This window comes from Chelonia mydas, chromosome 16, assembly GCF_015237465.2.
Source record: "Chelonia mydas isolate rCheMyd1 chromosome 16, rCheMyd1.pri.v2, whole genome shotgun sequence".
NCBI lineage: Eukaryota > Metazoa > Chordata > Testudines > Cheloniidae > Chelonia > Chelonia mydas.
This window is the reverse complement of record NC_057857.1, coordinates 5,388,613-5,403,146: the sequence shown is the minus strand read 5'-3', so window position 1 is coordinate 5,403,146 and position 14,534 is coordinate 5,388,613. Positions and strand designations below refer to the sequence as shown.

The 14,534-nt window shown below is 57.4% G+C and overlaps 1 protein-coding gene across 4 annotated transcripts in view; it reads right to left on the bottom strand.

The window, feature by feature from the left end:
- The window catches only part of ABCA2 (ATP binding cassette subfamily A member 2), a 138,316-nt gene that overhangs the window by 50,380 nt on the left and 73,402 nt on the right, over positions 1-14,534 (bottom strand). For all 4 annotated transcript variants that reach the window (XR_006286154.1, XM_037879843.2, XM_043530374.1 and 1 more), the window contains 8 exons: positions 12,884-13,043; positions 11,334-11,462; positions 10,508-10,675; positions 9,766-9,862; positions 8,476-8,649; positions 8,258-8,360; positions 7,743-7,857; positions 1,046-1,236 (listed from right to left, as the gene is read on the bottom strand). Coding sequence is in view for 3 of the 4 variants with exons in the window: in XM_037879843.2 (XP_037735771.1) it covers positions 1,046-1,236; positions 7,743-7,857; positions 8,258-8,360; positions 8,476-8,649; positions 9,766-9,862; positions 10,508-10,675; positions 11,334-11,462; positions 12,884-13,043 (1,137 nt within the window). In the remaining variant the exon portion in view is untranslated. The remainder of the gene's footprint in view (positions 1-1,045; positions 1,237-7,742; positions 7,858-8,257; positions 8,361-8,475; positions 8,650-9,765; positions 9,863-10,507; positions 10,676-11,333; positions 11,463-12,883; positions 13,044-14,534) is intronic.

The following is a 14,534-nucleotide window of genomic DNA, read 5'->3' as shown; positions in this document are numbered from 1 at the left end:
ACCTCCAGGAGGCAAACACCCCTCAGAACAGAGCAGAGAGAGTACGGCAGAACCAGCTCTGACCAGACCACGCGCCCCCCGGCAAGGAGAGCCATGGCAGGGGTGGGTGCAGAGACTCCCCATTGCCCTTTAAAGCCACAGCGGCTGCACCACAATGACTTTGTGGTTCCTCCTAACTGAATGTGGAAGAGGACGACACCTGCTGCCAACTGATGGGAGAATCTGCTTCCCTGCGATCCTCAGCACCGTAAATAACTCCCACCGGCCCACAAGCCAGCCGATCCCTGCGGATACCCGCATCCTGCGACAGCCCAACGGTGCAGGCTCCTCACCGCCAGTCAGCCTGCCGCCCCCTTTACACCAACCATTGGGCAATGCTAGAATCAGTCGGCGACTCAGAGGTTTGAGCTTGTGGCATTGCCCACAAGCTCGATTCTCCTCTAATTACACTGCTGTAAATCAGGAGGAGCTCCATGGAAGCCCTGGGAGTTACACCAGCATCAGAGGACTATCTGGCCTTTAGCTGCGAGACGATCCCAGACCGTACCGGGATCCCATCTGCTACCCATTGCTCAGAACCACCGTTAATCCAGCTGTTGGTGGCGCAGAAAAAGGCAGTGCCCACGGCTCAGGCTGGGGTTGTAGCTCAATGACCCATTGTTGCCTTCCCGGAATGAGGGGCCCAGCAAGAGCAGCACGGGGGTGACCCTGATTACATCCATGGCTCCCCTTCTCTGGGAGTTCTCTGGAACATGGTCCCCCGCTAGTGGCCCCAGCATTATGGCTTTGCTATAAACTGTGAAATCACACATTGGATCAAAATGGAATCCAGACCCCAGAGTAACAAATTAACCACACTACCCCAAGCCCACCCGGAGACTCCCCAGGCTCAGAGACAGCGGCCATGCCCCAGGTAGCACATGCCTAGAGGCCTCGTTGCTCTGGTCCCTTGCCCCTCTGGCTGCTTGACTCGCCCCAGCTTCTGGGCCCCCTGCCATCACTGCTGTGTTACATCCCCTGCCCTGCCCCAGCCGCCAGCGCTCACCAGAACATGATGGTGGCCACGGCGTAGATGGCGAGGAAGAGCCAGATGATGAAGACGTCACTGTGCATCAGGACCTTGCCATACTTCAGGATGGCAGTGAGTGCGGTGACGGAGATGGAGAGCTGGACAAAGCCGGTGATGAACCAGGCCACCCAGTGGACTGCGTTATTCAGGCCCATCATCTTCATCACCTGCAAGAGACGGTGCCACGCGCCATCAGAGCCCATGGCCGCACTGGGGCTGGTTCCATGGGAAAAGTCCCCACCTTGCCAGCTTATTCCTCCCTCTCCCTATGCACCCAGGAATCCTTAAGGGGAAAGCGCCTAGCTCGAGAGTACATCCCGCGGCCCTGGCTGGTCTGTGCAGCTGGTCGCTCTCAGCTTCAAGCACTAGAGTCTGATCCTGCTTCTTCTTAAAACACAGGCAGGTAGAAGGGGAAAGAAGCAGCGCGGGAGAGAGAAACACGCAGCTCCCGTCTGTGACTCCAACACTCAGAGGCTGGCAGGCCCTGGGCACAGCAAGGGGCCCAGTGGGCCATTCTGGGACTGTGGCACTAGAGATTTGGTTGGGGTGGCTCTTATTTTCCACTGGCCGGTCTCTGGAGGTCAAAGGGATTGTTGGTTTATTACTGTGGTTGGACTTTTAGCTGCCAAAGTATTGCCAGGTTGGATCTGGCCTGGCTGGTGAAGCCGGATTCTTCTGAGTGATGGCAGGCAAATGGAGCAGTAGGGAAGCAGGAGAAGAAACAGGAAACCGAGAGGTCCGCTAGCCCAGGGTCCATCTCCAACTCTGGCCATCTGCTTCAGAGGGAGGTGCAAGAGACCCTGCAGGGGGCAGTGATGAGACCCACTGCTCTGCAGCCCCACGGCTTGCAGCCGGAGCTCTCCCGCTCCATATAAGGGTCCAGACCTTTTCTGGACTTGCCTAGCTCTTGGCCCCACGATAAGGTGAGTGGGGGAGGAACTGATCCACGGCGGGGGCTGGGTCCCCATCGCTGGGGCTGCTCAGCCCTCGGCTGCAGCAGGGCCTCCCGAAGCGCAGCTGGGAGGTGCCAAGAGAGCAGGAGTGGCGGTAAAAGTCCCCTGGCTGCAGAGAGTGAGCGAGGCAGAGCACAGGGCCCGGGGAGGCAGGCTGAGCCGCGCAATGCTTGTTTGATGGCCTGAACTCAAACCGACCTCCCCTGGGGAGGGTGAGCTAACTGCCTCGAGCCCCCCCGGGGAACACGAGTGTGGGGCGGAGGGGGGAACGCCACAGCTAGCAGGGAGAGGGCAGACAGTCGTCATGGAGACAATGAGGAGACTGAAAGGTGGATTCTCCAGGGTAGGCAGCAGCCCTTCAGGAACTGCAATCCAGGCGTCCGTTTCTGCCGGGGATGGAGCAGGATCCATACGGCTCACGCTTTGCCGGCTTGTTGCTTTCTCCGACACAGGTTCCCTCTGATCCCACCCTCCAGCTCCCGGCAACCCAGCTGATCACCACGCTGCTTCTCGTGAAATTGAGATGAGGCTTGGCTGTGCTAGACAAGGCCCAGACATCGTGTGGGGGAAGCCCAATGCTTCCACCCAGGCCCTCCTGGCGATGTGAGACACAGCTCATGGGAAAACGCTGGAGGAACAAAGCAGGCCCCTCAGACAGAGGGCACAGCTGGAGCACTCCCCAGTTCGGTTTGTTCTCACTGTCCGAAACATGCGTAGGAAAGATGGACAGTATGGCAAGAGACAGCCCTGGCTTAACCAGGAGATCTTCAATGATCTGAAACTCAAAAAAGAGTCTTACAAAAAGTGGAAAGTAGGTCAAATTGCAAAGGACGGATATAAACAAATAACACAAGTATGTAGGGACAAAATTAGAAAGGCCAAGGCACAAAGAGAGATTACCCCTTTATGTCTCTAGCTAGTTTAGCAAGAAAACATTCTACAAGAACATTAGAAACAAGAGGAAGACCAAGGACAGGGTAGGCCTGTTACTCAACAAGGGAGGAAAAACAATAACAGAAGCGTTAAATGACGTTTTTGTTTCAGTTTTCACCAAAAAGGTTAATAGCAATTGGACGTCTAACATACTGAATGCCAGTGAAAATGAGGTAGGATCAGAGGTTAATATAGGGAAAGATTAAAAATCACTAGGACAAGTTAGATGTCTTCAAGTCACCAGGGCCTGATGAAATCCATCCTAGATTAGAATACTCAAGGAGCTGACTAGGGAGATATCTGAGCCATTAGTGATTATCTTCAAAAAGTCATGGAAGATGGGAGAGATTCCAGAGGACTGAGAAAGGACAAATATAGTGCCCATCTATAAAAAGGGAAATAAGGACAACCCGGGGAATTACAGACCAGTCAGCTTAACTTCTGTACCCGGAAAGATAATGGAGCAAATAATTAAGCAAGCAAACACCTGGAAGATAATAATTTTGATAAGTAACAGTCAGCATGGATTTGTCAAGACCAAATCATGTGAAACCAACCTGATGGCTTTCAGGGTAACAAGCCTCGTGGATATGGGGAAAGTGGTAGATGTGGTATATCTTGACGTTAGCTTTTTGATACCTTCTCATAAACAAACTAGGGAAACATAGCCAAGATGGAGCTACTATAAAGTGGGTGCATAACTGGTTCGAAAATTGTTCCCAGAGAGTAGTTATCAGTGGTTCACAGTCAAGCTGGAAGGGCATATCGAGTGGGGTCCCGCAGTGATCAGTTCTGGGTCCAGTTCTGTTCAATGTCTTCATCAATGATTTAGATAATGGCATAAAGAGTACATTTAAAAAGTCTGTGGACGATACCAAGCTGGGAGGGGTTGCAAGTGCTTTGGAGGATAGGACTAAAATTCAAAATGATGTGGACAAACTGGAGAAATGGTCTGAAGTCAATAGGATGAAATTTCATAAGGACAAGTGCAAAGTACTTTACTTCGGAAGGAATAATCAGTTGCACACATACAAAATGGGAAATGACTGCCTAGGAAGGAGTACTGCGGAAAGGGATCTGGGGGTCATAGTGACCACAAGCTAAATATGAGTCAACAATGTAACGCTGTTGCAAAAAAGCAAACATAATTCTGGGATGTATTAGCAGGAGTGTTGTAAGCAAAACACAAGTAGTAATTCTTCTGCTCTACTCTGCTCTCATTAGGCCTCCACTGGAGTCTTGGGTCCAGTTCTGGGCGCCGCATTTCAGAAAAGATGTAAACAAATTGGAAAAAGTCCAGGGAAGGGCAACAAAAACGATTAAAGGTCTAGAAAACATGACCTATATGGGAAGACTGAAAAAAATGGGTCTGTCTAGTCTGGAGAAGAGAAGACTGAGAGGGGACATGATAACAGTTTTCAAGTCCATAAAAGGCTGTTACAAGGACGGGGGAGAAAAATTGTTCTTCTTAACCTCTGAGGACAGGACAAGAAGCAATGGGCTTAAATTGCAGCAAGGGCAGTTTAGATTGGACATTAGGAAAAACTTCCTAACTGTCAGGGTGGTTAAGCACTGAAATAAATTGCTGAGAGAGGATGTGGAGGTTTTTAAGAGCAAGTTGGACAAACACCTGTCAAGGATGGTCTAGATAATACTTAGTCCTGCCATGAGTGCAGGGGACTGGACTAGATGACCTCTCGAGGTCCCTTCCAGTCCTACAATTCTTTGATGCTATGGCCCCTGTGATGAAGTGGGAATTATTTGTAGTACTTGTATGAAGCTTGTGTGTGCCTCAGTTTCCCCATGTGCTCCATTGTTACCTAAGGGGTGAGAAAGGGCTGTTTGCTCTCATAGCGGGCAAAGAGACATAGATATGGGTGTCACCTGGCTGTCTGGATCTGGGTTCCCTTATCAATGGAGCCTCTGAAAAGACAATGGCAAATTTAATTGCCTGGACATTGATACCTAGCAACCAAGGCCCCAGAGAGATATAGACTTCCCCGCCTCTCAGCAGGGGCTGAGCAGCATCTCCCCAGCTCAGGAACAAGGGACTGGGTAGGTGGGAGGGGATAAGTGTTGGCTACTAGAGGCAGTCGGGGCTCTCACCTGGAGTTTGACAAAGGAAATCAGATGGAGAGACAGAGCTTGAGCAATGGAGCTCACTACAGCTTGGCTGGGCTCTGGGCTGACCAGAATGGACTATTCTTAACCTTCATCTCTGTGCTACCCTCAGGACATCCCACGCTGCGTTCCAGTTAACGAATAACCCGACTGTTCTGACAACGCTGTGTGAGGGTCACTGCAAATGCTGGGCAAGGTGCATCAATCCCCAAAGAGTGGATAAGTCTCCATTGGGGCCTGTCTCAGTTGGACTCCCTGAACGGGGCTCATGGTGGGAAGCAGGTGTGCTGCAGGCCCAGAGGTTCGGTCTAAGGAGGCGGTGAAGCCACGTGGCTTACCCTGGAGGAAAAGCGAGACCCCTAGGGGGACTGGCACACTGAGTGGGTTCCTCCTAGAGACCCTTCCAAAGCTGGGGCCATTGCACCGATCCTGTGGATCGGGGACACCCCCCAAGGGGAACAAAGGATGACGCCAGGGCAAGGGAAGCACTGATGGCTCAGAGAACGCGTAGAACTCTCTGCTCCTTCAGCAGGCAAGGAACTGGAGGGGGTTGGGTCCTGTCCCGTGTTAACTCAGATCCTGCAGGAGGGCAGAGAAGGCCACAGCTTTTATGGGAGAGAATAGCCACTCACTCTCCTTGCTCAGCCTGCCTAAGCCCAGCTGTCCCTGTAAGAGAGAGAGCGCTGTCCCTTAGGGCCCAGACAAGACAGGGCTTGTGGGTCATGGCTCAAAAGGGCTGGGGTTGCAGGACACTGACAGACCCTGTGGTTCTCTCTGGCTCCCAAACTACCCAGCCTGTGCTGCCTCTGTGCAGGGTCTCCCAGCTTCCTGCCAAGGTGGGCGGGCACAGATTCCCTCAGCCTGGGCCCCGGCAGCAGGCCAGCCTGGCAGGCAGAGGGGCAGGCTTCATGCTGGATGAGAGAGCCCATGCACTCAGCAAGACTGGTCTGGCCCAGTGATGGCCCCGAGTGCAGAGTGCAGGCCTGAGCGGCACTCCCCCAAAGCGATGTGGGGAGAGGCTCTGGGGTCCATTCCCGTCAGGCAGCTCTGAAGTGGCCCATCTGCATGGGTCCATGAGCCGGGGGCTGGCACTGCAGGTAAAAGCAGGCTAAACCAGACTGAAGGGATGGGCTGGGTAGCTGATGGGGTGTCAGCTTTGCTGCTCAGGGAAGGACAATGCACAGCCCCGGCAGAGCCCTGTGGGATGCCAAAAATCTCAATGCCAGGGAAGCAGTGTGTCTGGCTAGCAAGGGCACCGCTGATTTCCTTGTGGGAATCCCAATCAGGAGACCTTGGGAACATGCACACGCAGATCAGTGAGCAGGGCTGCAAGAGGCTCGGGCTGGGAGCCTTTATGGTCCGTTCTGCTGCATCTGCATTGCTCACCAGAGCATCCAACAGGGACGGGAAAAGCCCTCTACAGAAGCCTGCTACTCCTGAACTTGGCAAAGGCAGGCTGGTCTCGCATTGCCCAGGATTGATAGCCTGCTGTGCCTGGCACTGCGCCCTAGCGCCTTCAGCCTGCTCTCGTTTGCCACCGGAACCCTCTCTGCTCCTGCAGCCAGGCTCTGCGCGGGGAGCCAGTGCCAGCCAAGGAACAAAGCGCTGCTGTTCGCCTGGAGCAGTAACCAGGTGATGGGGAGAACAGGGAGGGGGCATGGAAACAGGATCCGCAGTGTCCGAGGTAGAAGAGACCCCGTCGGCTCCTCTGTTCCTGTCACCAAGCAGGGATGCTCCCCACAGGACAAGCCAGCAGTGCGATCCCACCGCTCCCTGAGAGCCAGGCTGGCTCCGAGTGCAGGGGTCACGCTGGAACATTGCTGCTTTAGGATGTTTGCGCAGGCACCTAGAGCTGGAAATATCCCTGTGGTGCCATCCAGCTCTGGAGACCCGGAGAACGACACCTTGGTCCTAAGGCCCATGCTGTGTTACTGCTGCAGAGGGTCCTTGGCAGTTAATGACATGGGCCTGCAGCGAGCCGGGGAACTACAGAGCACGCCTCGGCCTCAGAGTGATTAGTAGGGGACAAACCCATCCCTGGGAGTCTCACCCGTGGAACCGTGCCTCTTGTGCTCTGGTTTGGAGAACGGAAGCAACCAGGGGTCTGTCTTTCCTCTCGCTTGCTCTCATTTTACACCAATTTCAATGGAGTTACCCCAATTTACACTGGGGAGAGAATCAGGCCCCAGGGCTTTCCCTGTAACGTTTCACTCAGGGGTCCACAAACGTCCCCATGGGTGGAAAATGTCCTACCAGGCACCTACCCATTGCTCACAATGGCACAGACATCACCCCATCAGGGTCCTGTAACATCTCTGTGCCGGGCCAGCACTTGCTGACGTGGGAAAGGTTACACCACAAAGGCACTTCCTGGTCCCTTAGCTTCTTGCATTGCAATTGCAACACAGCCGCTGGAAGCAAAGACGTGGAGCCAGCCTCACTCCTCCACAGAGCACAGCTAGACAACCAGGGCCCAGCGGGTGGTCCCACCTATGCCACGACGGGCATGGGCAGTGCTCCTCTCCTGCTTTCCTCCACGCAACTGAATTGGGCTGTCAACCATCTCCCTTCCTCCCCGCCGCTTCCTGCCACCCCAGCAGGCCCCGAAAGGGACACTAAATCCCAGCACCCCATTGCTCTGCCTGCAGGTGCTTGGGGGTCTCCACCTCTTTCAGCCGATGCTCCTTCTCCGCCACAATGTGTTGGATCATCATCGCCACCGAATAGACCCAGGAGATCACCATGCACAAGGGCATCATATGCTCGATGACGAACAGGAAACTGGGAAAGAGAGCAGCAAAGCACCATGAGAGCGCCCTGCTGGCCAGCCTCCCCAGGTGGGTCTGGGGCGACAGGGAGCCCTGCACCAACCCTCGCTGGTGGGAGGGGAAGGAAGTGGAATAGGGGCCCATCAATTCTGCTCCAGTCTCCCTCAGCCCCAAGCACCGTGCCGAAACGACACGGCCAAGTTCTCGCCACACTGCCTGGGCTGGGGCCTCGTCTCCATTTCAGTTTGGCACCCAGGCAATTCCTGCTGGAGGCCACTTGGGCCTAGCAAGGTATTTGCCCAGGGGAGAGGCAGGGACTGGGATTGGTGTGTCAGGTCCCTGCAGCCCCCCGTGACATGGCATGACACTCCTGCTGTCGTTCTCCCCCCTCACCCACTCCTGGCGTAACTCACTCGTCCCTGGTGTAACACGGGTACGGGAACATCTGCACGTAGTTGCCGGGCTCCACCACATCGTGGCCCACAAAGGTGTTGATTATGGCTCGCTCCATCATGTCTGCGGGGAGACAGAAGAGCCCAGGTCAGCGAGGGGCAGGGACGGTGCCACTCCCCAAGAGGGTGCCATGGGCGCTGCTGTGAGGCTGCTGGCAGGAGGAACCCAGGCCACTCACCCTGGATCCACACGAACCCGTAAAGGAAGTAGAAGCGCCCGCCCGTGTTGGGGCCCGGGCGCCAGTATGCCCGCCTGATCTCGTTGGTCTTCTCGGTGAAACTGGAATTCTGCCGGATCTTGTACATCACGTGGGGGGGCAGGGAGCCATCCTTGTTGGTCTGGAAGATCACACCTGAGGGGAGAGCATGCTCAGAGCGCTGAAGATGGGGCCTTCCTCTCCCTGCCGGCTCTGGGGCTAGCGTACCCCGGGGCAGGGAGGGCACACTCACTCCTCCGGGACCCAAGCGGGCAGCCCACGCACCCAGGGCATTACCCAAAGAGATCAATGGGGTCCTATTGACCTCAGTGAGCTTCAGACCAGGCCCCACGCGAGGGGGCAGCGAGAATCCAGAACAGGAGAAGAGGAGCATCTCACAGGCCTTTGAATTAAGACCCGCAGCCACCTTAAGAGAGCTTCCCTCATTTTATAGTTGAGGAAACTGAGGCACGGAGCAGTTCAGTGACTAGCCCAAAGTCACCCAGCAAGTCAGTGGTAGGGCCAAGACCAGTCTCCTGCTCTCTCCCATAGTGCCTTCTGTTCCTGCTATGGACAATACACATGGGGATTATTGGGGGGGATTCCTTGTATCTGAAATGAGTGACCTGCCCAAAGGGCAGCCCACCGGCTAGCATTTGTACAGGCCACCGGCCAGCGTGCACTCCCTGCTCACGGCACACACATGATCCCCCTAGGTTGCCAGCCTGCACATGCTGCAAGCGCAAACACAGCAGGGATCGACAGACAGACCTAGGGGAGGGATCGGCTGATCCTGCCAGCCTCCCCAGGGACTGCTACCTCCTGGTAATTGCTGCCTGAGCCCCATGGGGGATGGGTGTTCCCAGCAGTGCTGGGTCTGGCTGAGACACGGAGCAACGTGAGCCCCAAACCCCACTCCCATGAGGGGCTCTAACAAAAGGGGGAGCTGCAGTGAAGCAGGTTCCCAGAAGCCAGGGCCTAGTATTAGCTGAGGCCATGGAGTGGCTGAGCGAATGGGCCTCGCTGCACTCGGGCGCCCCGGTAAGCCCCCAAATCCAAACCCATGGATCTGGAAGTGCTGGGCTCAAAGCCCACGGCAGCTGGCTGGGCCCAGAGCAGACAGACAAAGCCTGGGGGCTGGTTTCCAAGCTTGCAAGTCAGCAGGATGGTGAATGGACATGCCCTGAGATGACAAGGGAGAGGAACCAAGTGTGTCCCAGCGACTGGAGAGAGGAGAGGGAAGGAAAGCACGAGGCCGGGGCTGGGACGTACTGGCAAACACCGTGACGTTGTCCTGGTACGCCTGGTTCAGCGTGTAGTTCACAATGCTCTCCTCGTCAGGGAAGCCCTTGAAGATGTCCACGCTGACCTGGCGGGAGGGAAAGGCCCCGTGAGACCCCACTGCCCAGGAACAGCTCCCCGCGCTCCTTGCTGCCCCGCGGGGGGCGTTCCTGGGCACACTCCTGTGGCTGCTGTCCCAAACTCCCTCTCAGTCAGCTGCATCCAAACGCTGCCCCGGGATGGGGTGTAAACAGGGAGCACTGACGAGACAGCCTGAGCCCGAGCAGAGCATTGCCAGCCCTGGGGCCAGTGCACAGCCATGGCCACCTCTCTGCGCACCCAGGTGTTACTCCATCAGGACGGGGCTCCCCGTAGCTGCGGCTGGCCGCCAAGGGGAGTCCTGCAAGCAGCCGTGCCAAAGGCGCTTGGATCTACCCCGCATTCAACCCCATTTCCAGCTACGCCCCAACTCTTCGGCAGAGTGCTCTGGGAGGCCCACACACAGCGGCCTCAGGTGAAAGATCCTGGCACAGCAAACTAGAGCAAGGAAGGGCTGAGTCAGACCTGCTAGGATTTGAACCTGTGGTTCCAGGGGATCCTAGGGGGTACAGACCACCCAGCTAGTACAAGGCCCCCTAGACAAGCCCCGGTACAGAGGCAGCAGGGCCTCCCAGCAGTCCTGGGCAGCCTGGCAGGGCCCAGGCTTGGCGCCAAGAGGCTGCGTGGCCCGCACCTTGGCCATGAACTGGATCCAGCCACAGGCGGCGTTGTCGATGGTGTCCAGCTGCTGCAGCAGAGCGCTGGCGTTGGGCAGCGAGAAGTTGCTGTCAATGAAGCTGCGGAGGAGGTTGTTGTCCGAGGCGTTCAGGATCTCGGGGTGCTTGTGGAGGTCATTGGTGAACTGGGGAGAAGGACAGGCCCGGGGAGAGAGACAGACCGAGGAAAGAAAGGATGAAATGGTGCAGAGGAGCTGAGGGGCTTCCATACCTCACCCCATCTCCTCTTGGTGCTACTTGCACAGCACACGTGGGGGGCCCCACTCCCCCTGCCGTGCACCATCATTTGCAGCCGTGCAAACACCATCCTATCCGCCCCCCTTGCTCTCATCAGCAGGGGCGCTTTACACAGCCCTGCACGGCCATCAGGAACGAAGCAGGGCTGTGGGCAATCTGGCCCTGAATTGTTGTGCCGATGCAATACAGAGAGAGAGTGCCCAGCATAGGGCATGTGCCCTGGCAGCTGGTGCACTGGTCACGGGGCAGCTGGAGGCAGCCAGCCAGCCTCAGTAAGCCAGGAGCAGGGAAGGGGCCCAGAAGACATCTCTCCCTTCCCTGTTCTGTAATGTTACTATAACTAGGCATCTGAACGGTCAAACTGCGTTACTCAGCAGCGACACCCCGGTCTGAGAATGTTGGCTCCCGCCCCCGAGACTGGATACAAAGTCTGGGAGCTGACAGGCTGAGGGGAGACAGTCCCCCGCAACAGTCCCGCACCCGGATGAGAGCCGTCTGTCGGCTTCGCTCCAAACCCATTCCTCCCCTTCCCCGGCCCGCAAGCACCTCCTGAAGCCAGCGGATCCGTCGCTGCAGTTTGCCCTCCTCCAGGAAGCCCCGTATCTCGGAGGAGATGTTCAGCCAGACCTGGGCGTAGCGAGTCACGTTCCCGACAAAGGCAAAGGTCTCATTGGCCTGTGGGGAGAGAGGGGAGTGGTGATGGCAGGGGACATGGAGGCAATGGGAGACGATTGGCCCACTGCATGCCTGGGACTGGGACCAGTATGCTGCCCAGGTCATTAAGGCTCCCACAAGAGCAGGGTTAAGGACCCATACGCAGCAGGGAGAGCTGGACAAGTCAAACCAGTGCAGACACACACGGCATTACTCCAGAGTAGCTACTGCACTTGAAATTCACCCCCACTCTTAATCCAAATTCACTTTCAAGTGGAGACACGCCTTTAAACTGGCCTGACCCTCAGCCGGATCGGTTTAGCATCATTCACTCATTTGTGGACAATGGGAGGCAGCCAGCTGGCTGTGCTCCCGGCTTGTCCCGCTGGGCAGCATATCCCCGTCCCCTTGTGCTCCCCGGCTTTGCCGTCAGTGAGTTGTCTAGTCTGTTCTTACGCTGCCAGCTCCTGGGGGCGGGGACTGGCTCGTCCTGTGTCTGTAGCATGCGGTCCTGGCCTGTAGGCATTGTCAGAACACAGACAATACTAAGCCAGTCTAAGCAAGGGTTAAACCCACTTCAATGAATCTATGGTAGGGGCCCTCACCAGTTTAACTAGGTCACTTTAAAACCAATGTAATTAAATCACCACAACTCTTGTAACCCAGACAATGCCTGCCCGGTCGCGGCTAGTGAATGGCACTGATGCAGCTGGCCTCCAGATGGGACCCTGGGACCTAATTCCTCTCTGCCTGGGCATTTACCTGTGTGCAAAGCAGGTACGCAATGCTGCTAAACCAGCATTCTTCTCGCTGGCCTCTGCCATTCACTGCCTGGGTGTAACAAGCCTCATGCAGGGAACTGGCCCTGGGCTGGCATCATGCGCTTTCCTGTCGTGTGCCTGGCGCTGGGACCGGCGATGTCAGAGGAAACCACAAAGGAAATGAACACCCGGCTTCCGAGGTGTCACCTACAGGCCAAAGAGGGCCAGCAGCCTGCGGCACTGGGCTGGAAACCACCCTGGCTGGCTGCCACGCAGCCCAGACCAGCTGCGGATGTTACACCGAGCCCACAGTCACACTGAGCTCAGCCTCCAGCAGCTACTCAGCTGGAGGAAGGGAAAATACCTTCCCCCTCCCCTTCTGCATGCTGCCTTCAGTCACTGAGCCTTAATTACCGATTCCAAGGCAGAGCTCAATGGGCCCCCAGGGCTCCATGGCACAGCTCTAGGGCTGGAGCGATCCATTAAACCCAGCTCCTTAAGCGCTGCTGCCTGCCACAAGCTGCTCTCCAGAGAGCTGCTCAGAGCCACCCCGGCTAGCCATGGACTTTGAGACCTTAGGGGCTTCCAGGGGACCCCTCAACAGAAGCAGGGCTTAGAGTCTGATGGCCAGCAGGCCAGGCCGCCCTGTGCAGGCCCATCTGGGCCGGCCAGCGCCCTCACCTTCAGGATGACCTTGTCCACCTCCGTCCCGACGGGCGAGTAAAGGATCTTGGGATTGCTGGTCATGAGGTGCACCAGCAGCCCCAGGTTACGCTGCTCCTTGCTGGTGAAGCCCAAGGAGCTCATGTTGCCTTGCTTCAGGGCCTCAGGCTCGATGGTGCTGGAAAGGGAACCACACGGGGTCAGTCCTGGGGCCAGAGGGGCCGTCCCTGAGGCCCAACGGGGGAGCCGTGCAAGGCGCTGCCAATGCACCTTGGGGACCAGAACTTCAACCCCGCAGCAAAGGGTAACGTGCCAGCAGCAGGGTCATGGCAGGGAGCCCGCACCCTCAGCGAATACCTGGCACGAGGAGCCTTCCTCCACCCTCAGTGTCATGGAGGGCTCTGATAGCCAGCCAGGTTGCAGAAGGAGGAGGCGTTTCAGTCACCCCAGCGCCCCCACCCGCCAAGGCAGAGGCCCCCCCTCTGTGTGGCAACTGGATCTGCAGCTCGAGGTCCCTCTGGAGAGTAGGTGCCAGTGCTGTACAGGGCGCTCACGAAACCCACTGCCCCATGTGTACATCGTGGGGGGGGACTCGGCTGCCAAGCATTCCAGTCCTGGCACATGCCTGGGGGTCCCACCAGCGGGTATTCAGGCCTAGGCCAACAAGACCTAGGCCTAGGGCAGCAAATTTGCAGAGGTGGCAAATCTGTAAGAGCAGCCAGAGGCACCAACTTCCCCCGGCACCGGTGGGTGCTCGTGCCTCCCTGCCCCTGGCGCCGCCCCAGCTCCACCCCTTCCCCGCCCCCCATTCCAACCCCTTCCCCAAAGTCCCCGCCCCAACTCCACCCCCTCCCTGCCCCTATTGGTCCCCTTCCCCAAATCCCCGCCCCGGCCCCACCTCCTCCCCTGAGCGTGCCGCGTTCCCCCCTTCCCCCCCAAGCCGCGCGAAGCTGTTTCGCGCACAAGCGCTGGCAGGAGTGGGGAGAAGCAGGACCCAGCGGCGCGCTCAGGGGAGGAGGTGGAGTCGGAGCGGAGGTGAGCTGGGGCAGGGGGCTGCCGCGGGTGGGGGAGGGAGGGGGCGGCAATTATTTCAGGGCCTGGGACAGCAAAATCATTAATCCGCTGCTGGGTCCCACAGTAGCATAAGGCAAGGCCTGGTACCGAGCCCTGTCTGGAGCGCTCCCCTACCCCACCAGTGATACTCCACGATCATCTCCTGCGCCCCTCAGGGCAGCTACACCAACCTGCTCCGCCCCTGGGCAAACTGGTCCTGCCCCTCCCTGCCAGGCTCTCGGGGGCACTCCCTTTGCTGAGACCTGCACGTTCCATGCTGTGCAGGGGCCAGTGCACGAGGGGCCCAAGCACGGTTTCACACCGACTCACACGCTGGTGAGTCAGGGAGACGCCATGGGATTGGTGCAGTGCGAGCTGTGCCGTGGCAGCATGGAAACCCTCCCACAGCCAAGGACATGTGGGCAGGATGTGCAGACCCACTCGGGCAACAACCGGCATCCCACACACGGACTCGTGTGGGGGACGGGAGTGCTGCAGGGAAGGGCTGGATGGAGAGCTCTGGGGATGGATGCCCTTTCTCTACCCCTGGCATGGGCAGCAGCCGGCCTGGCTTTCCCCACGTGGCCTTGCTCACCGACTGCGCTCCGTGGTGGGA